Below are 26,117 nucleotides of genomic sequence, written 5' to 3' on the forward strand. Positions count from 1 at the left end.
ATGGCCCGTCCAGAGGGCTTCCAGCGCTATAAAGTAGACTACGAATATGAAGGTTATTCATACACAGGTAAACAGCATTACCTACATATTCCAAATTTATGCCTACTGACTACGAAAATGTGGATCTACGCTTTTTTTTTCCAGAGTCTGACTCTGACAGTAGCTCCGAAGGATCGACCTCTCTACCACCATTTCAATTACCTAAGGCAAGAATGGACGAGAAATGGCTGAGAGACAAAAGGTAGCCATCTATTCCTGGATTCGATCTGCTATATGGCAACATTATGCCGCTAACTCTGAGAAACTGCCTTACTCCAGTCAAACAATTGCGCACCGAGTGATGAATTGAGTGTAAGGCTGAAGGGCTATGAGCGATATTACCTCAGACGAGTTGTTATCAATTAGGTCATAGTAGCACTATACTGACGATTTTCCCTTTCTGATTGGAGGAAAAAAGAAGAAACCTTAACCAGAAACTAACTGTAGATTTTCTTTTTGTTTTGACTACTTTCCTCACACTATGTCTTAATAGTTACAATAAGTTTTTTTTTTTTCAGAATTCTACGAAAAACACCATACGGAATATCGTCAAGAGGACATATTAAGCCTACAGATAGCAGTTCGTTGTCGACCATCCAATCCAATATATCTTCACTTTTGGAATCTACAAATGAAGAGGATGATCTTTCGGATTTGTACACTCCTGTACAGAAAGGAGAACGACATCGCCTACCGCCCACATTTGCTGTACCTCATGTCAGTTTACATGAGGAATATGGTAGAAATGAGATTGTGAGGCTAATATCACTGTTCTAGGAACTTTCACCAGTGATGAGCAGCTCTATAGATGAACCACCAAGTGTACCCTCATTGAGGCTACAACGAGACTGGCGACCTCAGCAAACATCGACAACAACATCATTCCAGGTAGAGAGGAAGGCTTTTTTTTCATGGGATTCAACCAAGCTGTGGCCATTAAATAACTTAGACGTTTCCATCACACTTGACATAATTAATTCCATTCTACCATGCTAACAAATCCTATCCGAAACGAATTCTACTGTATTTTCAGCCTTTCGTATCAACTCTTCCAAAGACTAACCCCCATCATGGTCCGAAATTTGTCAGCTCCACGCCACGAACAGCAACCACCAGTCGGATTCCTATGTACAGTTATAATCAGATTATTGAAGGAGTATCTCGACCAAGCAGCTATTATGGCGAAGTATGTGTTCTGGATGATACGGATCTATTCAAATCTACTAATCTTAATTTCAGGAATCATGCGAATTTCCATCATCTCGATCTCATGTAGAGAATGTGAAGCCGACTTTTTACCGTCCAGAAAATTTTGGGCTGCCGACTGGGGTTGCAAAAAATGTTGGCAGCGAAGGTGATCATCTATTTCATAGAGAGGCTGAAGGAGCTCCGCTGGTAATGCTTAGGATTATGAAGCATATTTCAGGAATAATTTTTCTTAGTATGACACTTTGTGGGAATCAACTAAACGTTACTATCAATGAGGCTGTTTACTTTCAAGATCCATATCAGCCACAGATTTCTTCATATGTCAGAGTGAGTTTAGGCGAGAATCCAGAATAATTGTTGTTCATTCTTTTTTTAAATTTAAAGTTAAATGCACAACATTTCAGGTAGAAATGCGTCGTCGTTGTGGAAACAGTCGGAAAAGATACTACAGAGAAAAGATCCAGTCGTACAAAACTCGTAACTGGGTGGCAACAAACCGGCCAGCGTTCAATGAGAAGTTCACATTGTGGGGACCTCTTCTGACTCTCTGAAAATCTTTTAACTAAATCATGTAACCTTCCAGACCTGTTTTTTATTGCTAAGGATCCCAACCCATAAAAAGACATTTAAAACTAAGTCCATCGCCATTTTTTACGACTTTTTCGAAAGAAGATAGCCATTAATGTGATGTCGATAGCACAAAATAGATTCTCACTCCTTCCTATGAAATGGAACTCATTCCCCTTTAATTTTCTTTTTTTTTTGCAACACTTCCAGTGACTTCAGAGGTGAAAGTATACTCCATATTTTGCTCTTTGATCATCGCAACCTAAAACATCAGCGTTTTCAAATCTTATCATTGGGCGCCATCGCTAAGTCCTTACTAGCAATCCAAAGGTCGCTGTTGTTTCTCACGGGTTGACGAGTGAGACAGCATTTACTCGGTTCTATGAAGGAGTGAGTGACCAGTCATTATTAGTATGATGGAGATCATTAGAGAAATATGAAAATGAATGACAATGTTAACGTGAATAGAAGTTTGTTCAAAGAATTTTATCCAACAATTCTATTCAGTTATATCGATGAGGACAACTACTTCCGGGATTTGCTAACCATCAGTGTGTACAAATTGAAAGCGGACAACCATCAACAGTAAGTTGATCAGTAACCAATTGTGACCAGACGAAATACATCTTCCTATCCTTCCTCAATAGATCCTCACCACATAAGAAATTAGTGTCCAAAGTTTGATCACTTGAAATCAACCACTAAATCAGTGAAGTGCCGTAAACGACTAAACATACAAAATTTTCAGGAGGATGCGAATGTTGGGATGCATGACGTTCCCTGTGAAACGCCTCATGAAAAAAGCAAGAGAAGCGGTAAGTTACAGTAGCCATCTTGAATCTCATTATTCTCGCGCGTTTTGTGTGGATTGCGTACGAGTCGACATGCTGACGGCAAATTTTCTAATCTTGCCTACACTCGTTGTTATATTATCTCACTGTGTTCGCAAGAATGGCCACAAATGAAAAATTCCAGAACGACGGCTATTACATCGACGAGAACATGACAATGGATGAAGTTGTCGTGAGTTTTTCGGTCATTATACTAAGCTCCTGGAATTGATTCCACTACACTATAGATAATTTTGAGATGAAAATGAATTCATGTTATGTTGGTCAGTTTTTCAGGTGAACGAAGGTGGATTCTTTCTGTTAAGCCCGAAACGTGGGGAGAAAAAGAGCTTTCCGCAGAACAAGGTTTGATTTTTCTTTCTTGAGCGAATATTGTAGACATTTCGTTGTCTCACCCGTCTAAGTGCATTTTTCAGCATCGTTCTTTTTTGATTTCAGATCAGCATCAAAACCTACTACAACGACAAAACATTCAGCGGAGATGGTGTTTTGACCACGTCGAGTTCTTGCATCTCAAACCCATCTGAGGTGAAACTTATATTACGTGTACACCGTATATTTTGTCGTTCCGCTAGTTCTGTGTTGATCTAGGTTCCACTGCAATGAGTAACCATTCGCGCGTTCGATAAAACTGTTTGGTTTGCTTTTCATAGAAAAGGGTTCTTAAACGGTCAACTTGCTGTTAATGATAAGTTGTTGTTTGAAGAAATTCATGGGCTTTGCGTTGGCAGTTTTTGTCTTGCTAACGTTTTTTTTCCATCGGTTTATCTGTTTTTACGGCAACCTGTTGCTTCGTAGCTTTATTTTTCCAATTCAATCCGAAGTACACTTGACGTTATAGGAAGAATTGCAGTTAGACATCTTTTTTTTTTTCATCGCCTTCTGCGGCTGAATTCATTCCTACTTCCTCTTGTTTACGAACATCAGTTACGTGTGCTACCAGTCTCTATGAAATTGTTATTTTTTTCTCACTGTAGATTAGGACCAAGTCTTTTGTCCTCTCTTCGCCCTAAATTACGAATCTGAATTATTTTCAGTCACAAATTCAATTTCCATCAGGATTAGCTACCTGCAACATCCATCACCTAATCTCTAAGAAAACTTTGAAATTATTATCCTGACAAATTAAGTCAGCGAGCGTCCACACTTACAGTTTTTTTTTTCAAGAAGGAAATCATAGTAGGTAATAAGGGTATAAGTCCATGAAGAATTCGTATTTGAGTGAAAAAGTTGAGCATACAGAATTTCTAGTGTATGCAACAACATAAGGTGCACTTTTTCGTCAAAAATTGCAAAAAATACGAGAACAGTACAAAAAAAAAGATTGACGCTCTTAATACTTTACAAGTGTCCGGAAAGAGTTACGGTTCAATGGAAATGTATCAGATGTGTGATAATTTAGAAGTAATCTGTAGGATTGAGGATCTCCGGAATATTTCCGATAATTAGTCGCGTTATATTTGTAGAACATGTGTCGAACAATATTTAAATCGTTCTAAATGTCCTACTATTGTTAGCTGTTGCAAAATGTTCTGTTAACTATTCATCCTTGTTGAAATAAGCAAGGCTCAGATCGGTAATCTACCTTTTCGGGTAGACATTCTCTTTTCCTCGGCAACGTTTTGACTCATTATACTACACCGGATTTCCAATAATAGTCATAAGTCGATCGGTTGTCTCCTCTATTTTAGCGGTTTTCTTGCTTTTAGCTTCGCGTGGAAGCTCTATAGCCCTGCGTTTAGTGGGTGTTTTTCTTAGTGGTCCGCTTTCAATTGAAGTGACGTCACCACAATAAATTATTCTATTATCGCGATTTCTTAATTAGGCCCGACACATATGCTATTTTATTTACTCGCCAGTTTGCGCTCGCTTGTTCAGCTTTGTCAGTGAACAAACGCATCCTAAGTTGCGCAACAAAACCCAGCCGAGGTCGCTACACGTGCTTGAGTTTTGTCATATTCGACTTGTACTTATTTGCAATGTCATCATCTATGGTAAGCATCATTCACTACAATTAATTAGTAAGCAGAATAATAAATGTGACTTAATTCAATCAGTTGTTGCTTTTTTCTAAACCAGCATGCTCTCTGTTTTTTGAATTGTTCTTTTTTACTTCTGTCAGTAGCAGATTACGTACCATTAATGAGCAGAAGGAAGATCAATAGAATGAAAAAAAAAACCAAGTTGACAACGGCTTTTTCTGATTGCCATTACTCTTTCTATGTCTTACAACATCACTAACGCGTTCCATACTTGTGTCCGTATAGTTGAGCAGCGAAATTACTTCCGTATGTCCACATTCGTCATGATAACTGCATATTTCACATTGATTGTGATGGAAGTGGTTTTATACAGGTTTTGAGCATGTCATTTATCCCTTGTTATATTCATTCACTTTAGATGCCTCCACGAACGCAGAGATCAAGTGCGTCAGGAAGAAAGAAGAGTGAGTCAGGTCAGCACTGCTCTTTGTTTTCGATGCATTGTATCTAAGCCACGCTGTCGCCACTTGTTATCCATGAAACACAAAAAGATTAGTTAATTTTTAGATCATGCTCCCATTCGATTCGAAGCGAGTGATGTCGACCATTATGCTGGATGTAGTGGTGTTGCTATTCGCTTGGAGAGAAATGCTGCGGATAGCTATGAGGACAATAATAGCGTCCCAGTTCGATTTGAAAGAAACCACAAAGTCGAAGAATATATGGGATCAAACGTCCTTCCAACAAGATTCGAACGAAATAATAGCGACTATGTTGGAAAGAACACCGTCCGCATTCGTTTCGAACGAAATGAAGATAACCCGTGCGGAATTTTTGGCTCGCTTGGAGGTGGCATCAGACGCTCCCAACGAGCCACCTTGCCAGACCTCTCGACCACAAGTGAGACTTTCAACCTTCTTTTTTCAGTAATGTTTATGGGCCATCGTCCGGCCTGCTGATTCGCACTTCATTTTCGTTCTACCAGTTGTGGTTCTCGTTTCGTCTCGCTGATTGCCTAGATTATTCAGCATTAGTTGTCGGTCTTCACGGTTTTGCGACGACTTGCCCGCTGGGAATTCTCTCATATTCTTCCGTCATATGCGGCCACAGAAGGTTGTGGCACCAGTTGTTACATCCAAATTTTTCCATTCGCTGAGGGATCTTCCTTCGGCAGCAGACCGTTTTTACGTGCTGTGATTCGCCTGATAAGCGCCTTCGACATGATGTGGTTTTATAATTGCGCGAAACGTCACCTGCAGCATAGATAACGGTTTCGATTCCGGAAAGTCCTCCTAGCCGCTCTCATACTACTCTTGTACTAAATTTTGTAGGTCTCATTGTCTACGCTCTTGTCGCCGGTGTTTAACGACGTGACAGACGTCTTTGACATCTCCATGCTCGTCGGATGCGATATTATTGTGTACATCGTGTTTTGAAACTGCCAGTGGGGCCTTCATCTTTTGGTATGTTTTGAGTGAATCGGGCACAGTTAGCTCCGCGGTCTATGGAAGTAGCAGCAGTTGTTGTGGAACCATGGCGACATCGCGTGTCATCTGTTCCTCTGGATAATTCGTCTGTCAGCAACGATTCATCAGTTTCTTCACGAACCCTTACCAACTCCTTAGGTTGTTTGTGCGAGGTTGATGAGGTGGAATCAGATGATCTTTGTATGTCATCAACTGATCTCGTTCGTTTTTTTTTCCTACAGAACATCGAATTTTTTTCAGCGGAAAACACTTCGGAAGGAAGTGCAGCGGCGTTCCATACTCGTCGATGTACAGTTACTCAAGATCGTCTCACCCCAGATGCTATTTATAATGGTCGCAAGAAATGTCCAACCCCTTCCAGTCCTCTGGTAGGTATCATTTTGCTCATATGTTATATAGTCATTCGTTTTTTTTTCACGTAGATTGTTTTGAACTGAAGAGGAAGTTTTTTTTTTTCTAGGAACTGTTTTGAACTGAAGAGGAAGTTTTTTTTTCTAGGAACTGTTTTGAACTGAAGAGGAAGTTTTTTTTTTTTTAATCTAGGAACCGAAGAAAGATCAAGGAGTCCGTCGGGCAGCGTCCTTCACGTTCTCTCCCAAAGGAGCCGCAGATAAAACGAACCGGCGTGTCACTGTCCCGCAAGAGCGAGAGGAGCGTGAGGACAAAAAGAAACTCTTGTAAGCTCATTTGATGTCTTTGATAGGCTAGCTTTATTTTGCCTCGATCAACAAGAAATGAAAGGAAAACTCTGTACTTTAAGTATCCGAGTAGGGAGATAGATGGTTCATACCCTATCCCCGTTCGTTGAATCATTAGTCCAAGCGTTTTTTGTTCGTTGGAAACTCAACGCCCGTCGCTTAGAGGTGCAATTGTATGTAGCTAGGGGCGGGCCCACATTCTCGCATTAGAAATCGCGCATAGAAACTCACTATGGACTGCTTACCTTGTCGATTCCTCGTCGTCAAACCAACGATGCTGTAAGCATGGAACTTCGTCGCAAGGTCAGCGTCCCTTTAGCAGTGAACCCTCATCGACGAGTACAGAAATGGGCTTCTGTAAGAGAGGGCGACTATTCATCGTCGTCAGCCGCCAGCAGTCCGTAAGTGTTGTTACGAGTGAGCTCTTACAATGACGTACAGCTCTTCTCCTTTTACCTTAGTTGCTCATTAATATGCAACTGTCTGTCTCTCCGAATCCTTCGAATTGTATCCCAATGTGACGCAGGCAGTTGGAGTGTAAATGATATCTTGGTTGCCGTCATATGGTTTTTTTTCGCAGCATCTTTCTAATCTAGCTAGATCTCGTTTTTCTGTGGGATGACTTTTATCGGCTACTGCTTAGAATTAGTAGAATATTTTATTGATGCGAGAAGTGGTTGAGTTGGTTTTACTACGAAATAACGCACAATCTATCATCTTTCTCGAATCTTTATTTACTACTTTCAATGCATGTATATACGTGCATGAGAGATAGTGGCCAAATCCATTAGTGGTTTTCGTTCTATGGTCTCGTTCTTGCTTCCTGATACTGGAAATGAGGGTGTCTTCTTCGATTGGTTCTGCGCAAAATAAATAAAGTAGTGCATTGTTGAAATCACTAAGACATAAGAAATCATCTAGCAATTATCGGAATCTAGCCAGTCATTCAGTCAATTGTCATTAAATCTACACTTTTATTTCGAATATTTCCTCAGTCTCTGACGCATTAGTCATTTGCAATTCTATGTTTTGCCTTTAGCGTTTGAGCCTACTAATTGGTCGTGTTCGTGTTCCCAATTATCGCCTCTCATGGGCTGTTTACATGGACCAACGAATCACGAAGTGTTTCCTCCTCTAATGTCATGACGAGGATCGAGTGATTTAAGTTGACAGACTGCGCTAGTCGGTGAGCGATTTCAGTTACGGTAGACGGATACTGTGTATGCGCAATCAGATACTGTAGTGTATGGGAGCTCAGTTGTTAGTTATTTATGAGGCCAATCAATCATTTATTAGGCGAAACTTGTCGTGACGAACAGATCAACGTTATCATGAGTCAAATGGAAGCTTGCAAAAGAAGTTCTGAACGGAAAATATTAACTAATCAATTAGCTGGAAAGCACAATGTTGAGAAACATCCATCTCCTTTATTTGGCAGTACAGCCATTTACATTATACAAACTAGCCTAGCTTCTCACCTGGCTCCTTTTAGAAGCGTAGTTCAGTTACAGTTCACTAAAAGTATTTCAAAGGAAGCGACTTTAATGGAGCTGAAACTGGTGAAAATTGTTGTCTCCATTTATCTCTGAATCAGAGGTTGTCTACTGCTGAAACAATCGATTGGTAGAGGTAATCTGGTGCAGGTGGGACATAAGTTTGGATGTGGCTGCTGTAATGCAAATGAGGACCTAAGCGATCTACTCTGACATTGCAACAAAACCAGTGATATGGATACCAACTGAAACAATATCAAGACTAAGTAAATATGTCACTCCCACCTCTCTATATCGGAGCTTCTTGACCGACAGGATGATCCTAGCTGTGCGCTTTTACTCACCTGAAGAATTCGTACTTCCTTCAATCATTGAAGTTACGAAATTTGGATCGTGGTCGACAACAACACTTAGTTTTACTTCCCTCGCATATAAAAATGATAAAGTGCACGGTGTTGATGAATCCCTATGGGGATGCGCCTACGCGTTCGACTTCAATTTCGTTCGTTCAACTTCGTTCGAATTCAGAATTCTTTTAAGTTTATGAACACGTGTGCAGCCTTATAATGACTAGCTGGGGCGAGTCGATGTGCCAAGTCGGTGTTTTAACCCTCCCAAAGAAGTCTGGTACCAATTTATAGTCCCCGGAGGAATGCAATGCTTGGTTGGAACTCGGTTTCGAACCATCGATCGTGCAGTCACGGCCGAACCACTTACCAACTGCTCTATATCCGCAACTCAATGATAAAACAAGAATAGCTGAAAGAACTATACTTTCATCTCAGCGTTCTGAAAGTTTCACGCTGATTTTTGAGGTGTTTACAGTTTCTGGACTCAAAATTTGAAATCATTGTTTGTTTTCGCTCTTACAACATTAACATTTCCCTAAGGATACGTCGAGCCGAAAACTTACTAGGGATCAGATAAATTTAAAAAAGTCGATAAGTATAAGGAAACATACAGAGCAACAAGAAACTAAGGTATTTTTTTTTTGTATCGCTCGCTCGCTTGAAATAAGTTGGGTTCTATCTTGGCATGTTCTAGTTTACTACATTTTAGTTCAATTTCACTGTTTTTATTCACTCGTTTTTTTTTTTCGAACATGTTTCGCATTCCATGATTTTTTCTTTACAAATTCTCATTATTTTGATCTCATAACACTGGGATTAAATAATATTGTTTAAAATAGGTTGTATGGTTATTCCTGTTTATGTGGATCTTTTTTTTGTAGTAAATGTAGGAGAACATGGGAGCAGCTAATCACTACATAAATCGAAAACGACTTGTAGATACGTTGTTTTGTGTTCAAAGTACTGTAGTTTTTGGGAGCTTACCTTCCTCGGAGATGTCCAGAATGGCTTAATTATCTAAGTTTTGAAGTAAGGGAAAGCAGGTTAAAGTATCTCCGATTGAATTATCGTAAAAACGTGTGCCATTCTCAACATCCTCAAACATGCTATTTTATAAAACGAAGCGATGTATGTATGAGTAGGTTCGAACTTAAGACAGGAAAGGATAAATTTCCTTTTATTGGGATGCGTTAACGCGTTCGTTCTCATTTGAGAGTAGTAGTAGAGTTTAATGAAAACCAATGCGGCCAATACACTGACTTTTGGGGCCATTGTTAGTTGAATTTTCGCAGTTTTCTTTGATTTGATTATGCCTCTCCATTGCCACATTTCTTAGGTCACATATTAGTGATTTTACGATCCTCACACATCATCTATGTCTCTTCGATAAACCCGCGAGTAATTTTCCCATTAGTAGCTGTAGCCGATTGCCATTGTCACGATTCTGTTCGTTAACTGTCCATACAATATTTCTTTGCATTCTTAGTAACATAATAGTTAGTAATAGTAACGTTTTACCCTTCGTCTACGAACAGTATTTGCGTGGATGTACGCTTGTAGCTGATAACTATCACCGAGTATTGCTGAGCGTCGTAAAAGAAGGTAATGGTTGTAATGCCTAGCTCAAAATGATGTGTGCGCTGCATTTTTGCTTGAGCGATAACTTCCCACCCGAATTCTTGATTCGTTTGATAGGAAGTAGTTGGGCACATATTCTTTCGGAGAATGTTTACCGTTGCTTATCATATTATGATGGACCTTGCCACCTCATTGCATATACTTCATGATGATTCATTTGAACCTCATTCCAGGTTTGGTTTTACGAAATTTCATTGTGATAATTCATTAATGAATGTTCTTCAGTGGCCCCATTTCGAAAACGATCAGTATGATTCGAAATAAGCTGGATGTTGCGCTATCTACCTCATCACTTTATCCCAGTCGAGACGAGGTTCGACAATGGAGGCACAGTTTTGAGTCGCTGCTCAATCATAAGTGTAAGATATGCCTTTGATATTTTTGTTTCAGAAGATTTTTTAAAAAATACTACTTTCCTACTCCTTAATACTTTTTCTTAGAATTGATGAGAATCATCTTGTTTCCATCCTTGCGTGCACCAGCGTTGGTTCTGTATTCTTATCTTTTTCTTTTTTAAAGTTTATCTGCTATTCCGGAATCATCTGAGTCGACCCTTCCTAATTTCGTTTGCCTTCACGAGATCAACGTCTAACGAATTTCTTTCTCTACTTTCCTAATAGTTCTTCTAATTGTTTTCATCATAATTTTTCTTTGTCTTGCATGTTTTTTTTCTCGTTGAGGAAAGATTATCATTAACCATAAGCTCAACTAGATGTTCTTTCAAAAACGCAAAAAAAAACTTTGTGATATCCACAAGGTAAACGGATGGGAATAAATAAACCAATTGGTTGTATTTGATTTGTATATCAGTTCTATTTTATAATTTAATGATTTTATTTGCAGACGGCTGCTCGCTGTTCCGTGAATTTCTCAAGAAAGAGTTCTCAGATGAGAATGTGGATTTCTGGTTGGAATGTGAAGAGTTTAAAAAGATGAAGGAAGGAAAGAAAGCGACCATTCAAAAAGCACATGAGATCTTCAAGGAGTATGTGGCTGCAGCTGCACCGAAAGAGGTTGGTTACAGGCACTTTTTGATGTGTTTTTGTTATTGCGTCAACTAATAAGTGCGTTGAGGAAATGACGTCATGCTATACTGAAACTCTTTCTCATATGTGCTTCTGCCATAGACTTTGCGCTCTCACGTTTTATCGCACCCTTTTTGTTTGATAAGGGCATGTGAAACTCATGTGAACATGAGCATAACTGATTCTGTGAATATGTTTGCGCTTTTTGGATGTAAAAGCCAAGATTCTCAACCACGGGAGAAGAAAAGTGTGGGAATGTTTCTTCGAAGTGTTTCTAGAAATTTCAACAATTTTCTCTGGTTTTTGAATCAGAATTTGATGTCGAGACTTTAACTCATAGAGTTGGCATATTTGGAGATTTTATGTATTTTCCATCTATATTCACTGGAGAAAATTGAGGATGAATAAAAGAGGATAAGCCGCTGGAGGACGTAAAAAATACTGTCAAACGGTAGTCTCGCATCGTAAATAGAGACTATCAGACAATCATCCGATTTATACTATCATCATTAATACGTTCATTAAGAATTGCTTGAAACTATACTATGTAGCTAGTATGCACGTAGTTGAGTATATATCGTTAACGGAAAGAAACAAGCGACATAGAGATTGCACTGATAATCAGTTACATCATACTGTATGTGTAACAGTAATAAGTAGTAAAAATAAAGATTTTTGATCCAAGAATCCTCTTCCTTGTAAGTTGACTAAGTTACTAGTCGCGGCCTATGATACTCTTGATGTCATCTTACTCCATTTTCCTGCTGCTCCGACTCTGATCGCGGATGACATCCGTTCGTTGTCCTCACCCAGTCAGCTAAACTGACATGACGATTGCACCCCAGAACTTAGGGTTTAAAAGATCGAGGATGTTACTTGTATCGAAAAAAAAAAACGAAAAAGGAAGAAGTTCTCCAGACACGTCGACGTGAATATTTCGAACTTGCTTATTTTTTTCTTCTACCATTTACATATGGGAGAGTCGCAACCGTCAGCCTTTTTAAACGTAGCTCCTCGACAGCTTCCAGAAATTCCTCTTCTTTTCCTAAATAGTTTTTTTTTGTCATGACTTAAAATTATTTTTATCTTTTAGACGTAGACGGTTTAGCTCCTTGTATTGTTGTAAGAAATAACAATGTAGTTTTTAAGCGAAAACATATAGTTTCAGGTGAATCTTGACTCCGACACTCGAGCAGCTACAAAAGCAGCGATGGAGAGTGGATGTAAGACTGATACCTTCAGTTTGGCACAAAGCCGCATCGAACAACTGATGGCAAAGGATTCATATCGTCGTTTTCTTAAAGATCCGCTGTACTTAGATCTGGTGGAAGGGGTAGAAAATGGCGAGAATTCTCCGAAAGTCCTTCAAAAATAATGGCAAACCTCGATTAGCCTTCTTTTTTTTCCACAAATTCCCCATCCAACATACCAGTCTTTGCGGGTCCCGAGTGATTTTCGATACGCTTTCAGTTTTACTGTTCGCGTACTGCATGCTACATCATAATGCTAAAATTGTTGTACTTGTCGCCTCACATTAAACTTTATTTACACTTATAGTATGTATGTAATAAGGGTTCGGCTGTATGTTTAATTATCTAGCTAACATAAAGGGCATGCTTTCATCTTCATTTCTCTTTCGTTTCCGCGCGATTTTTTTTCTCTGGAACAGAGCCCGATTTTGTAAGAAAAATATGGATTTAATGTTAGTTTTGTGATGCTCAGCTTTTTATTGCTGCAATGCCATCGAGTGAATGATCGCCGAACATTGAACTCGATTCGATCTCTACTCATCTTGTTTTTTTCCCTCTTATTTATGTAGATTTCCGTGCTGTTGACATTTGTTTGCCATTGTTCCAGAATATCCGGCAACAGATCAAGAACGTTTGTCGACTGCCTTTTAAATTGTCTTTGCGTGCTGTCATCTTGTCTTTATGTGGTAATCAAGATTATAGCTATAATAGAATAGTCGTGTGAGGTTATGAGGTTCACTACTCGTCCTCACGTAAAATGAGCGGACTAAGTATATTTTTTGTATTAATGTGAAGTGTAATAAAGTCTAATGTCCGTATGATAAAGTCTAAAGGATATAGCATCGAGTTGTTACATTTCCAAAGATTAGTCAGAGGTATCCTTACTGAATCTCCGGATTCATTCGAGGAATTCTTGCTAACGTTTTTATTATTTGTGGGAAGGTTTGTTTCAAAATAGTTTGCCAGAAATAATCAACAAAACGTCGTAGGCATTTGCGTCAATTCAAAGTTTGTCCAGATGGATTCACTTGCATTACAGAGTAACAACTCCATTACAAAATTAACTGTAAATAGCCCGAAAAAAAGATTAAAAAATAATCAATGTACTGTTCCTTCCTGGGAACATTAAGCAGCTTTATATACGCATGATCGGGTCCAATTTTCAATTAGCGGAAACCTGTAAACGTTTCAATAGTCGGCGCTAAATAAACTGAAGGATTTACTGATTCCACAATAAAAGACCTCTAACGTTCTCTACATTACATAATCATTTAGACACTGTTCTGAACCTTTCATAGATTGTTAGATGAAATAAATGTGGTAATTTTGGTACAGATAACATCTATGCATAATAAAAAGGTAAAGGATAAAGTTGCTGGCGTTAATCAATCCGCTTGGGATGCGCCCCCACGTTCACTTCAATTCAGAATCGTTTGGGATTTAAGAACTGGCCTATACAATGACTTGCGGTGGCTTGCCGATGGGTCAAGTCAGTGTTTTTATCCTTCCGGACAAGTCTAGCACCAATTTATCGATCCCGGAGTTATGAGAGGATTAGTGACCACTAGGACAGATTCGAACCTCCGGTCGATCGTGCAGGAAGCGAACCTCTAACACCACACTAGCTCATCCATTTATAAAAATAAAAGATAAACCGCGCGAAGTTGATCAATCGCTTTGAGATACAGTTTTCATATCAGTTCAGAATCCTTTGAGAGTTATGAACGCGTGTTGGCCTATAGAATGACTTGCGGGCGCCACAACCGGCGAGAATCGAGGTGGGACCATGGCGAACTTCAGCGATGTACGGTACTACCGACGGTCCTCTCTCGACTTTAACCGCTACCCTTCAAGCCCAGCCGCTTACGTAACTGCACCATGCTGCATGTGGTTTTGACCCTACTATATCATGCCAGTACTTTGAACCTCCTAAACAAGTCTGGCACCAGTTCATCAACGCTGAGGGATTTAAAATTACTTTTGCATTATATATTTAAAACCACATTTTCCTCTCCACTTAAGTGACTAACTACATTCGAATATCTGAATTTTTTCTACTAAAGTTTAACTTCTCTAACCAGAAGTCACGTTTGCTGGTAAAGTTAACAACCCTTTCCAGTTGAGGTTACAAAATTATCAACTACGGCAGCCACTAACCATTAGTTATTCAAGTAAAGTCTAACTGCTCAAAAAAAAAAAAACGGACACACAATAATAGAAATAAAGCAATTTCAGAGCTTAGCTAGCACATAATCAAAGTTTGCAGGACATTTCTTCATATTTTCTAACGACACTGCAAATATTTGAATATTGAAAATGAAAGAAAAAAAAATGAAAGGAAAATTTGTTAACCGAGAATGGAAACGGTTGCGAGTAAAGAGGAAGGGGCGATCCTATGCTTTCATGAGGACGATCCTATGCTTTTCGTCCAGCGGATTTGTTCATGAAAGTGGTTTTCCTAATTTAAGCATCTTTTTTTTCTTCAACAGAATCTTTACGACGCCAATGGTTTGGATACATGTGTAAGCATGTTGGATAAACATGGATTAGGCTGGATAAGTATGGTGCCACTAGTTTCTAAGCTGAGCTGACCCCAGCTTATGGGACTATAAGTTTTTGGGCAGGACCATCGCGTAGCAATAGGAGAAAGTGACATCACTTATCTTGGCAACTGAGGAATCAAAGTGAGGAAGTAGATGTTCCAATATGAAGCACAGATTCTGACTATTCTGATTATAATCATCATTATTATTGTTATTATTACTATTATTATTTATATTTATTCTTTTTGTGCAATGTGTGCAAAAAGATTGGGAGCTCATTTCCTACAAAATTGTTATCATTGAAGGCGAACTGTTACGCCTAAGCATCAAACGAAACGTCGTAACCTTGCGATAATATACGGTGACCAGAAGTCCTTTGAAGTATTCAAAACAGTGAAGTGGCAGAACATGCACTCATTTCTCTAATTTTCCGTGAACAACCATGAGATATGCTTTCAAATTCATCAGAGCTTTCTTCCAATAATATCCCTTTTCGCTTAAATTATTCAAAATATTCTTCGGCTACAGCAAGCCTTCGCTTTAGGTCCCGCAATGATTTCCTTTACAACACAGCGGTGTGTCGAAGCTACCGTAATCCGCTGACCGTAACTTCTCCGTGGTGATATTTACCCAATTTAAATCTTTCCTTTTCTTTTTTTTTTGTCGTGTCGGGTTTTGTCTCCCTGTTCCTTGAGTTTTATTGTTTTGAGTCTGTTTGCCGTTGCATACTTTGGTTTAATACAGTGACGTTCCCGTTCAGGAGACTTTGCTCAGTTGATGTTTTCTTTTGCAGATGTTTTATTTGTAAAATAAAGTATGAGGATTATTTCTGTGTTTCTGGTTACTTACGTTCCAATACATGGCCAACTTATTCCGGAACCGACGAGACCAATTGATTTGTGGAACCCGTTCGGTCCAACTTCAACCCCTCGTCCAAAAAACCAAGTAAGTCTTTCTGCGAAGATGGATAAGATGAGCTTTTTTCTTCTCCTAACTGTTATTATTAACGTTTAAGAAGTTCACATAGTTTGAAGTTACGGTGGTACTATGAAATACCGGAGAGGTATCAGATAAATGCTTTTTTTAAATTCGTTCACTAGAGACGGGTAGAGCTATCAGTGGCGCCTTTTTTCCCGACTCTCTTTCTCACTTTTTTCTCCTAGTAACTTTACTTTTTATGTCATAGATCCTCCAAGACTAATGCATAGACCTTCTGGGCTAGATTGATTTGGTTGTTTACTTCCAGGCATGAAGGCGCCACTGAGTGTCCTCTCTCTCATCCAATTCCATTCCGTCCAACCTCTCTTATTATGTTATGTTTTGAATAATTTAGAAAGATTACGGCACTCATTCGCCCTGTTGGCGATTTATCTCAGGTGTCCCCTCAGTTAATTTTGAGTTTGAACCTTCTTTCTCGACTGATTTTGCTTTTTATTACTTGTTTGCTTCTTTAATTCTTTAGCGAAAAAGATTTCTTGGTGTAATTTAACTCTTAATCCTCGTTTTCCCTTCATTCTTTTGGCTGCCAAAGTTGAATCTAAATCTGAGAAGTCAATCTCTAGTCGTTTATTGTTTCAAGAAGGTTCATATAGGCGTATCAATCCTTTTTAAGCTGATTTTTTTGAAACTGGGATCCTATTTGAATGTTTTTTTTTCCTACATATCTGTTTTATGGTTTTCTTTTCCAATGTATGAAAGAGCGATTTAGGGCCTTTTGTCGGATGAAGCTGCAGTGCGATTATCAATCGGTGACGTAATTGGGAAGAAAATTTTGCTACAAAACTTGCCATGGACACCTGCTCAGGACCCTTCAGAGCAACTACCGCCTCAGCGATCGCATTTCGAACCAAACCCACTGCCGGCTAGAAACAATGTGTCGATATATACTTTTCTCGGAGTTCCATATGCTGAACCACCAGTTTCTCAACGACGTTTGAAGGTGAATGGCAAATTTATATTGCAGTTTTGTCCTTATACTGTGATTCTGGATCTGGGTCTAGAGTCAGTGTCAAAAGGACGAAATAATTGTACTCTCCATTCTACCAAAGCACCTCTGTAGGTGCTATGGTTTGGTACGCACTACAGATTGCTTCAGTTTGCTATTTTCTTCTTTTCTTTCCTAACTGCTTTTAATTCAGCCCCCTCAATTAATCCGGGAGTTGCCGTCGAAACCGTACATGGCATTCCAGTATGGAGCTACCTGTGCTCAGGATGTAGAGTATCGTCCCCAAATTTTTGTCAACGATCCCTATCCGTTTATTGTCAATGAAGATTGCCTTTACTTGAACATTTTTACTCCGGATGTGAGTTACTGTCATTCGCATTTCTAAAGGTTTTTCCTTGAAAAATTATTGTTCGTACTAGCGAATTTATGAGAAAGAACTAACCAGTGGTTAAGGTTAAACAGTAGTTGTAGAGCAACGGAGACGTTATTTTCTGAGGAAACTTGTCATTTCGAGGGTGTTTTCATTCATTTCATAGGACTTATTTGAATCTCAATAGTTTTGTTTTTGTATCCATGCATTTACAGCCGCTAATATTCTATTTGTGTGTCTGGGACTGAGTTTTCTTCTCTTCCAGGTGTCGAAGGTGTCTGGCATGGTCTATCCTGTACTTGTTTTCTTCCATGGTGGTAATTTCCAAACAGGATCAGCAAACGATTGGCCAGCTCATGGTTTGGCGTCGCGTGGTATGGTCGTTGTGACTGCGAATTATCGCCTCGGTGCACTAGGTAAGAATCTATTTTAACAGTACTTCGCACGTCCTCAGGTTTATGGATCCTTTTTCATTGGATTGGGTCTTCAAGATGAGGACAAGATCAAGTTGCACGACTTACCCCCACGGTGCTCTGTAGTATTTGTGGTCATTTAACGTGCTGACAAGATTATTTATTGAGTATATCAAGCATACATCCTTACCTGTTTCTCAGAAAGCAACGTTAAGAATTTTCTAGGCTTTATGAGTCTTGGCGATTCGACGACTGGAAACTATGGTCTGATGGACCAACGATTAGCTTTGCAGTGGGTGCGCGATCATATATCATCGTTTGGAGGTGATCCGCAAGCGGTGACACTGGCTGGACATGATGCTGGAGCTGTTTCTGTTGGGATGCATATGCTCTCACCTTTATCTAAAAGTATGTTTTGGTTGTTTGCCTTGTTATTTCCCACGTTTTTCATAATTTCGACTGAAGTTTTCAGGTCTCTTCCGATCAGCGGCAGTGATGTCTGGCGCGGAAGTCTCATATCATTCCTACATTGGGAAGCCAGCGCTGGCGTTCAATAACACTATTAAGTTAGGAAGATATCTAGGATGCACACAGTCTGTCGCTTACGATGTTTGGAATTGTATCCTCTCGCGGTCAACAAATGACATTGTGCGAGCTACAACCGATATTCCTATTGAGTGAGTTGCGCTACTCTACCGTTCTTTTTTTCAACGCCAGTGTGATTTCTCACCGGTGATAGAAAACTACCAGATTCTGTGGGGAGCATATGTTATAACATTATGCATCAATTTAGTGCTATTTTTAGATACAATCGCTACCTTTTTCTGCCAGCTGTGGATGGAACGAATATCCCTGGAAATCCGTTGTGGATTTTAAATAATGCTCCTACTGGCTTGTCGGCTATTCCAAGCTCAGTGCCACTTCTGATTGGAATGAATGCACAAGATGGCACAGAGGTTGGTCTTTCTAACTCAGTTCCACAGAAGTATCGCAGTGGCTAGAAGAATTGTTTTTAAACTTTAACTTGTTTTATTTTGGGGTACTTTTTAGAACTGTATTCTGTTGACATTTTCTCAGCAGTGCTTCTTTGCATTTTGATTTGATTTCCGTTTTCTCCTGTATTTCTTTGCATCGTCGCGATATCGTTCTGTTTTAGGTGATACTCGAAGATCGGCTTCTAGGCGAGTTCAACTCTTTCAATAACGTTGACCAAGAATACATGCGGAGTTATGCATTGGAATATGCGTTTCGCCACAACTACAGTATGAATCGAGAGGCGATTGTGGAGGCGATTATCGACCGTTACACCTTCTGGCCTGATCCGTCGGATGAATGGGCTGTTCGTAACGGTTTCATCCAATTCGCTACTGATGCGTACTACACAGCGCCAATAAGTCTGTCTGCACATCTACACTCGGCTGCTGGATCCCGCACCTTTATGTACGTGAACAACTACAATCTGTCGAGAACCGGATTTATACCAGGGTGGATGGGTGAGTCCAATATTAGTTTATCTTCTCCGTGTCGCTATACAAAAGTTTGCAGGATCATGTCGGGAATGCGATCTCTACCTTCTATTCGGTTATCCACATATGCCCGACGATCTTCGTCCGTATCACTTGCGAGGTGTTAATTTTACTGAAATGGATAGAAACGCCAGTCAACTGTTTTCCAATATCTTTCGGCGCTTTGTGTACCACCAGTGAGTTTATTGGTTTGGGAGATTTACCAGTACTGCATTATTCCGGACATTGTATCAGAGAGCTTATTTTTCTGCCACTAAGATTCCACTCGATGCATCTGTTAATAGAGCGTTTTGCTTATTATTTTAATCTTAATTGGTATTTCATCTCGCTGTCTAAGGTGCCTCTCAATTTTTATTACCTCGAGCAACATTTGAATGTTTCAATCTGGACTATGCCATTATGACTAGTGCATAATAGAACTTCATGCCCCGATTCTTTATTACATGGATTTGGTTATTGTGAAAATCTAGTTTGACTCTTCACAAACGCTGTTGGACTAGAAATTTTCTTTCCAGAAATCCGAATTTTCTGTATGATGGCTCTTGGTCTGCCTTGGAACCTCGCCGACACTGGTATATCAATTTCAACTACTCTCATTGGTCTGAGATGTCGATTCCCGGAAAACTTGAAAGAGATTATCTTTACACGGAAGTAGCATTCTGGAACGAGTACCTTCCGGCTCTAGTCAACTATATGACCACAACGTTTCCACCATCGGAGGTGTCCGTTAGACGTCAACTGATGGTGTTTCAGTGGGTTGTGGCGATTGTAGTCGCGTTTTTGTTGTTATTTATTGTCTTGACGGGTGGTTTTGCATATCAGGTTTGTGAAAGTTCACAAAACCCGCACGATATAAAAGAATCTCATCGTTTGGTTGAACATATTGACAATTTCAACTCTAATAACTCAATCCATGAATCTCAGATTCGTCGTGTTAGCAATCTATAATGCTTAAGATGGGGTGAATAACCTAAGTGCTGATGGGCTTTACAATCTAATGTCTACGAGTCTTCAATATTTCGAATGTCTTTTTTTTTGTTGTACATAGTGTAAATATCCCATTTCTGTACACAATGAGCTTATCCTGTATTGTATTTATCTAATCTGTGCATTCACTTAGTTCTTTCACTTCTTTTTTTTTTTGGGCTGAGCTTAATTAAATCTTCCACTGTTTCACTACTGTTTTGTGTTCGTTGGATGTCATTCGTGAGCGGCTTATTACCGTCATTATTTCTTTGCTAACTCTAGCTCACAGAACGTGTTCTGTGGTGAGCCACAAATTTAATTGCAGGGATAATGGCACCGCCAAAGACCGTCAAGAAGGGTAAGGTCTCCAAGGCACTAGATGCAAAGAAGAAGGTGGTAAAAGGACAGCATACTGTTCACAAGAAGAAAATCCGCACTTCTGTACACTTTCGCAGGCCGAAGACTTTGAAGACTCCTAGAATTCCCAGGTGCATTTCGGTCATACTGCATTAGGAGTACTTCACGAAAGAGAAAGGTGTTCTGGTTTTTTTTTTTCTAAGCTTAGCTCCAGTTTTCTAGGTATCCTCGTAAGTCTGCTCCAGCTCGATGCAAGCTTGATTCTTTCGCTATCATTAAGCACCCACTTACGACTGAGTCAGCTATGAAGAAGATTGAGGATCACAACACACTCGTCTTCATCGTTGATGTACGAGCTAACAAACATCAGATTCGCGCCGCAGTTAAAAAATTGTACAATATCGAGGTGCAAAAGGTGAGTGTTTCAAGATCACATAACATAACAGTTTTCATAAACGCTCATAAAATCTGCGGTGTGGTTTTCAGTAAAGTTTTCTTATGTAATACTGGGTGTTTTGGGTCCTTTGACAAAAAGGCGATTTTTGGAATTTTTTGGTACTCCATTTGTTATTTAATTGGGCTCTATTTGAGGACTGTTTTGCTGCCTTTCTGTTTTTTTTTTTTTGATTTTTCCGTCAGACTCTCTCTGGGAAGTGTCATTTTTTTCTCAGATTGCAGCGTAATAATCAAAGATGTTCCTTGCGATTTATTCTTTAAATCAAAAAGTGTCTTTTAGCCATGGGCTTTATTTAGGTTAGACTTTTTTTAGACTTTCTATCTTCGTTGTCAAATCATGGATATCTTTCAGATTAACACACTCATCACCCCTCTTATGGAAAAGAAGGCGTACATACGTTTGACAACCGATTATGATGCGTTAGATTGCGCCAACAAAATTGGAATCATATAAACGTTGTTTGTTTTGTTATGATTGGTTGATAAAGTTGTTATTGATTTAAACAAATCTGTGAGATGTTATTTCCATGAAGTTTTATCTAGTCTTTGGTCAGGATGTTAGTACAGACTCCCATTATTTCAGATGGACGGGTTATTTGATTTTGTTATGGAGAAATATTCGTGGTTAATTGATTCGTACATGATTGAATACTTCATCAAGGATCTGTGGAACAAGCTTCCTTTTTCATGGCGCTTGGCACTGGAAAATATGGAGGTAGCTGAGAGTTACTCAGTGCTTCGTATTAGTATTGGGCATAGCGTTGGTCGTAGAGGTCATAATTTGTGTAGGAACAAGTTGTTGCCCTTGGGAACGGGTAACGAAACTGGTAATAGACGGAGCGGTACATTTATACACTTTCGCAATGTTGGGCTATGTTAAACGCCATATATTTCGTTCGTATGATCTGGATATGTTATTAAGCACCATCTTTGGGTTAGTAATGTCGTTGGACTTTTTATGACTGAGTTCTTGAACAAATGTTGGGTTTGTTGTATTTCCATATCTTTGCTGGATGATGTGAGCTTACAGAGAGATCTTGCGGAAATCAAAGCAGAAGAAGTGAACAGAATGGATCATAAAGAACTCGATTAGATGCATATTCTCTGAGTTAATAGTCATTCAATAAAAAGGAGAGCAGAAGTAGAGTAGGGTTAGAAAAGACATTCTTTGAGCATATGAGATTGCAAGATGTTCAGCAGTTATCTTCTATGCCTCGCCTCTTGCGTTGTACTGAGAGAGTACGACGGGTTGCACTGCACTCTGCCTGCTTGACTCAGAGTCCTTGTTGTGTGTTAGGCTGTTAGCGGAATTTGAGGCGGCAGTTTCTGGGATGTGAAAAGATTTCGTTACTATGAACAGCAGATGCTGCCCGTGAGAAAACGATACAAATAGGAATCCATTGCGCCAATAGTAACGCTGTTTGCGCCGCTTCATTCTCTGCTGTGAACCTTATTCTGGGCCCAGTTGTAGAAGAGGAACTATTCAGCTGCTTTTACAGCCCGAGGATTGCCTGTGTCTTGTTGATGCTTCAGCACCTTGCAAGAATCGAGTTCTACCGCTCGCTATTATTTGTCTCAAGTTGCTTGCGAGCGGCCTGCCTTCTCGCGAAGCTGTGAAATCTCCAGACGAGGTAGCAAAAGCTTGCGGAATCTCAAATACTAAGGTAAAGTAGCTTTCTCAGAACTTGTCATCTGTAGAGAGTATTGCCTTTTTCTAGTTGCATTACTTTTCGAGTATCACAGCAGCGAACAATTTGAGGACCAAACTGAAGCCGAAGAAACAGTATGAAATCGATCGCATTGTGATAATAGTTGAATTGCTCAGAGAATGCGATTCTAGTATGTATTAATCTGTTTGACACAATATTCATTTCATTCCTTGATTCCATTTATTCGACAACGTCTTCCCTATCCTTCGCTCCCACTTGGCGCTCTGTACTTCCTTTCTGCCTTGTTTCAGCGCCTATGTTCAACACCGTCATTGATATTGGTGCTGGAATGGGTCATCTCGCCCGGATACTATCTGTATCTCTTCCAGAATGTGTTGTGTATGCAGTAGAACAAAATGAAGAGGTAAGGTCATAGTTAACAGATAATTCACTTTGCTTATATTAATAATATGCGATTTTGGCTGATTCAAAGATCTGTTCTTCTAAATGAACGCTTGCAACGAATCAGTGAGAATTTTCGTGCACCAGAACATCACTGTGAGTCAGTGCAAGCAGGTTTTTCCGGATCGGTGCTGCGAAGTCTGGAACAAGGTAGAATACTTAATGTACTTTACCGAATCTTACTCCTAAAGGTTTGGAAATACAAAATAACGCTTGAGTCCTGTCTTTATAACTTCTATCTAGTTTGAATTACATAACATGTCAATATTTCTAAGATTTAAAATTAGGACTATGGAACGCATCGAAAAGTTCCCTCTTTTTAGGTAGATTTTTTCTTCTAATTTTACCCTCAGATTCGGGTTAAGTTTATGAATACGATCTCTAGATTACACCATCCCTCCAGGGATCTTAGAAGAACAAAATAATCCGGTGTTTATATGTTGTTCAACACATAGTTGTTCTCTTCTCTAAAAAAACACCTTTATATTTTATCTGGTCTTAGTTGATCTACCCCTAGGATTTCCTGCATATCTGATTTGCATATGCGACTGCATATTCGTTAATTATCTCGATTGTTCCTTACAGTGATATTCAAGGGTTGAAGGATTGAACTACTTAAATTTTTGCAGCAATAACTATATATCAACGTGAACATGTCTATTTAGGACAAAAGGTTTTGCTAATTGGACTTCATCCATGTGGAGATCTCTCTGTCTCAATACTAAGAATATTTGCAAAGTCGCCGGAAGTGAAAAGAGCTATCCTTTTCGGCTGTTGTTATCATAAAGTTAGCGCAGTTGAAGAAAAGAGGGAACGCTCAGAAGTGCGTATATCCATTTCGACGTTGGTGGATAGACAAAAACTCTTTTTTTTTTTGTGGTTTCAGCTAGACTCCGGAGAATGTGGCTTCCCAATGAGTTCAAAATATCGCGAAAAGTACCTCTCATATGCTGCAAGAGATTTGGCCTGTCATGGAAACGAATCCTTTGCAAAGCAGCTGCTGGTGAAGGTTTGATTTTCTATTAATAACTGTTAGATTACATTGGGCGTGCAGATATGAAATATATGATTTTAGCCGCACTCTGCCTACCGACTGCAATGTTATCGTGCCGTATTGGAATGGTTAATAGTGAACAGTCAACAGGAACAACTATGCAGACAAAGAGAATCTTTAGTGGTACACTCGGTGACCAGTAAGAATGGAATGAGTTTTGTGGAATACATGCGAAGTGCCCTTGTTAAATATCCAGATATAGCAAAAGTACTGGAAGAGCAGGTATGCCTTCTGTAATACTGTTAACCTTATGAATTCCCAATAACTAAGATATTATAATCTTATATTATCTTATATATAATACTCATTAACTCTATCTCCTCTTTCAGACCAGATACGACGAGAAAAGTGAATTGCTGATTAATTCCGTTGAAAAGGAATGGCGGCATTTGTTAGTAGTTCATTGTTTACGTCTGCTTTTTGCTCCTATTATCGAGCAAATCATGATCAGAGATAGGGTGCAATATTTGGAAGAATTTGGGCATTCAGTTGCTGTAGTGCCTTTATTTGATCCTAGGATTTCACCAAGGAATTTTGCTCTTATTGCTATGAAGAAGTAGCGAGGAAAATATGAACAAACCAATAAACGGGTGGAGAAATCGGGTCCATTTCTTGCAAATTCGATTTTAGTTGGTTGATTATTATATTTCTTTCACTTTTTTGACATCATTTATCATTATTGTCCAATGTTTTAGTGTCGTTTTGTTGTTTATTTTGAAGACAGAATTTGCCAAGATTGTTGCACTTGTCCTCATTAATTCTAATATTGTATCTACTGGCATTTTTCATTCGATTCGAAACAGCTTTCTGTAAAATAAACATAATACAACATAATACCCATTATTTCAGCTCACCACTATATCACATGGTAGGCAGAATATAATGTTGTCTTGTATTATTGTTGTTCAGAATCTAGCGATATACAATGTCTTCATGTTCGTGTCATTAATGTGATTCGGTTCAGTAAATATCAAAGAAGTAAAATAAATGAGATGACGTTGAAATGTCACAAACAAATTTACGAATACACTACGTAAACCCCACGTGTATAGTCGAGTCAAAACGACCTGAATCTCGACGCAATTCCGTAGCCGGCTGCGCTCGAAGCGGTGCGGTGGAGCGTAGCGGTTGGTATAGATGGGAGATCCTTGCTACCACAAGTCATTGGTGCAGTCCGTGTGTAGTTAGTGACGGTCCCATCTCTCTCTCTCCTCTCTCTCTCTCCCTCTCTCCCTCTCTCTCACACACAACATCCCGCTCTAGCGCATCACTTACGCAACTGCAGTGAGTTTGAAGTCTTTTTTACCCGACTATAAATCCCCACAGTTCGTGATTGCTCTGCAACCAGATGATGGATACTGGAATTTCGGCACAACGGAATAAATGTCCAATTGAATGAGTTAGCAATTTTCAAAAAGCAATTGGTAACTGTAAAATTTATGTACATGACAAAACTTCCGGCTCGTGCTGAGATATAGAAAATAACTGGAAGCAATGGAGCGTGTGTTCATGGCTTCGGGGCAAATGGAACTTGGGGACGGGCACTCAACCCTGCTCTAATCGACCCGCATCTAGAGCGCAAAGATGGCTTCTAGGGCAAAAAAGCCGTTCTTAGCTACCAAAATAGATTTCCCATTTGAAAAGCCGATAGTTCACCAATCGAGAGTTCATCAAGGGAGGTGAATAGCTGAATCAATCGGGGCCCTAAAACCTAAGCACTAGTCTTAGAGGATCTGCGACATGTAGGCTAAAGGTACTAAGGAGGAAAAACGAAGATAGAGATGGGA

At 39.5% G+C, this 26,117-nt stretch overlaps 3 protein-coding genes across 6 annotated transcripts; all 3 read left to right on the forward strand.

Moving 5' to 3' along the window:
* On the forward strand, positions 1 to 12,714 carry RB195_021606 (uncharacterized protein; the record flags this gene model as incomplete). Its single annotated transcript, XM_064208442.1, has 20 exons — positions 1 to 67; positions 145 to 241; positions 558 to 756; positions 817 to 927; positions 1,073 to 1,225; positions 1,279 to 1,393; positions 1,466 to 1,575; positions 1,653 to 1,774; positions 2,323 to 2,400; positions 2,564 to 2,630; positions 2,791 to 2,838; positions 2,943 to 3,011; positions 3,105 to 3,194; positions 5,067 to 5,121; positions 5,216 to 5,548; positions 6,376 to 6,503; positions 6,679 to 6,812; positions 10,540 to 10,673; positions 11,158 to 11,327; positions 12,508 to 12,714. 20 exons carry the CDS (start codon positions 1 to 3, stop codon positions 12,712 to 12,714), a joined length of 2,487 nt encoding a protein of 828 aa, XP_064064323.1.
* A 3,234-nt stretch (positions 12,715 to 15,948) lies between these two features.
* RB195_021607 (uncharacterized protein) lies at positions 15,949 to 21,619 on the forward strand (the record flags this gene model as incomplete). Of its 3 annotated transcripts, XM_064208445.1 has the most annotated exons (13): positions 15,949 to 16,077; positions 16,841 to 17,071; positions 17,271 to 17,435; positions 17,713 to 17,863; positions 18,086 to 18,268; positions 18,333 to 18,537; positions 18,666 to 18,816; positions 19,017 to 19,353; positions 19,406 to 19,562; positions 19,902 to 20,191; positions 20,678 to 20,840; positions 20,932 to 21,124; positions 21,518 to 21,619. In XM_064208445.1, 13 exons carry the CDS (start codon positions 15,949 to 15,951, stop codon positions 21,617 to 21,619), a joined length of 2,457 nt encoding a protein of 818 aa, XP_064064324.1. The 3 variants fall into 3 exon arrangements, with proteins under 3 accessions (XP_064064324.1, XP_064064325.1, XP_064064326.1); XM_064208443.1 differs by lacking the exons at positions 20,678 to 20,840; positions 20,932 to 21,124; positions 21,518 to 21,619 and having other exon boundaries at positions 19,902 to 20,334; XM_064208444.1 differs by lacking the exons at positions 15,949 to 16,077; positions 16,841 to 17,071; positions 17,271 to 17,435; ... (5 more) ...; positions 19,406 to 19,562; positions 19,902 to 20,191 and having other exon boundaries at positions 20,683 to 20,840.
* A 129-nt stretch (positions 21,620 to 21,748) lies between these two features.
* RB195_021608 (uncharacterized protein) lies at positions 21,749 to 24,890 on the forward strand (the record flags this gene model as incomplete). Of its 2 annotated transcripts, XM_064208446.1 has the most annotated exons (9): positions 21,749 to 21,880; positions 22,665 to 22,829; positions 22,884 to 23,004; positions 23,126 to 23,243; positions 23,308 to 23,426; positions 23,942 to 24,099; positions 24,163 to 24,285; positions 24,352 to 24,552; positions 24,660 to 24,890. In XM_064208446.1, the coding sequence occupies 9 exons, from the start codon at positions 21,749 to 21,751 to the stop codon at positions 24,888 to 24,890; spliced, it is 1,368 nt and encodes a 455-aa protein (XP_064064327.1). The 2 variants fall into 2 exon arrangements, with proteins under 2 accessions (XP_064064327.1, XP_013290521.2); XM_013435067.2 differs by lacking the exons at positions 23,308 to 23,426; positions 23,942 to 24,099 and having other exon boundaries at positions 23,126 to 23,238.
* Positions 24,891 to 26,117: the final 1,227 nt, after the last annotated feature.

The sequence above is a fragment of the Necator americanus genome, chromosome X (assembly GCF_031761385.1).
Source record: "Necator americanus strain Aroian chromosome X, whole genome shotgun sequence".
In the NCBI taxonomy this organism is placed as follows: domain Eukaryota; kingdom Metazoa; phylum Nematoda; class Chromadorea; order Rhabditida; family Ancylostomatidae; genus Necator; species Necator americanus.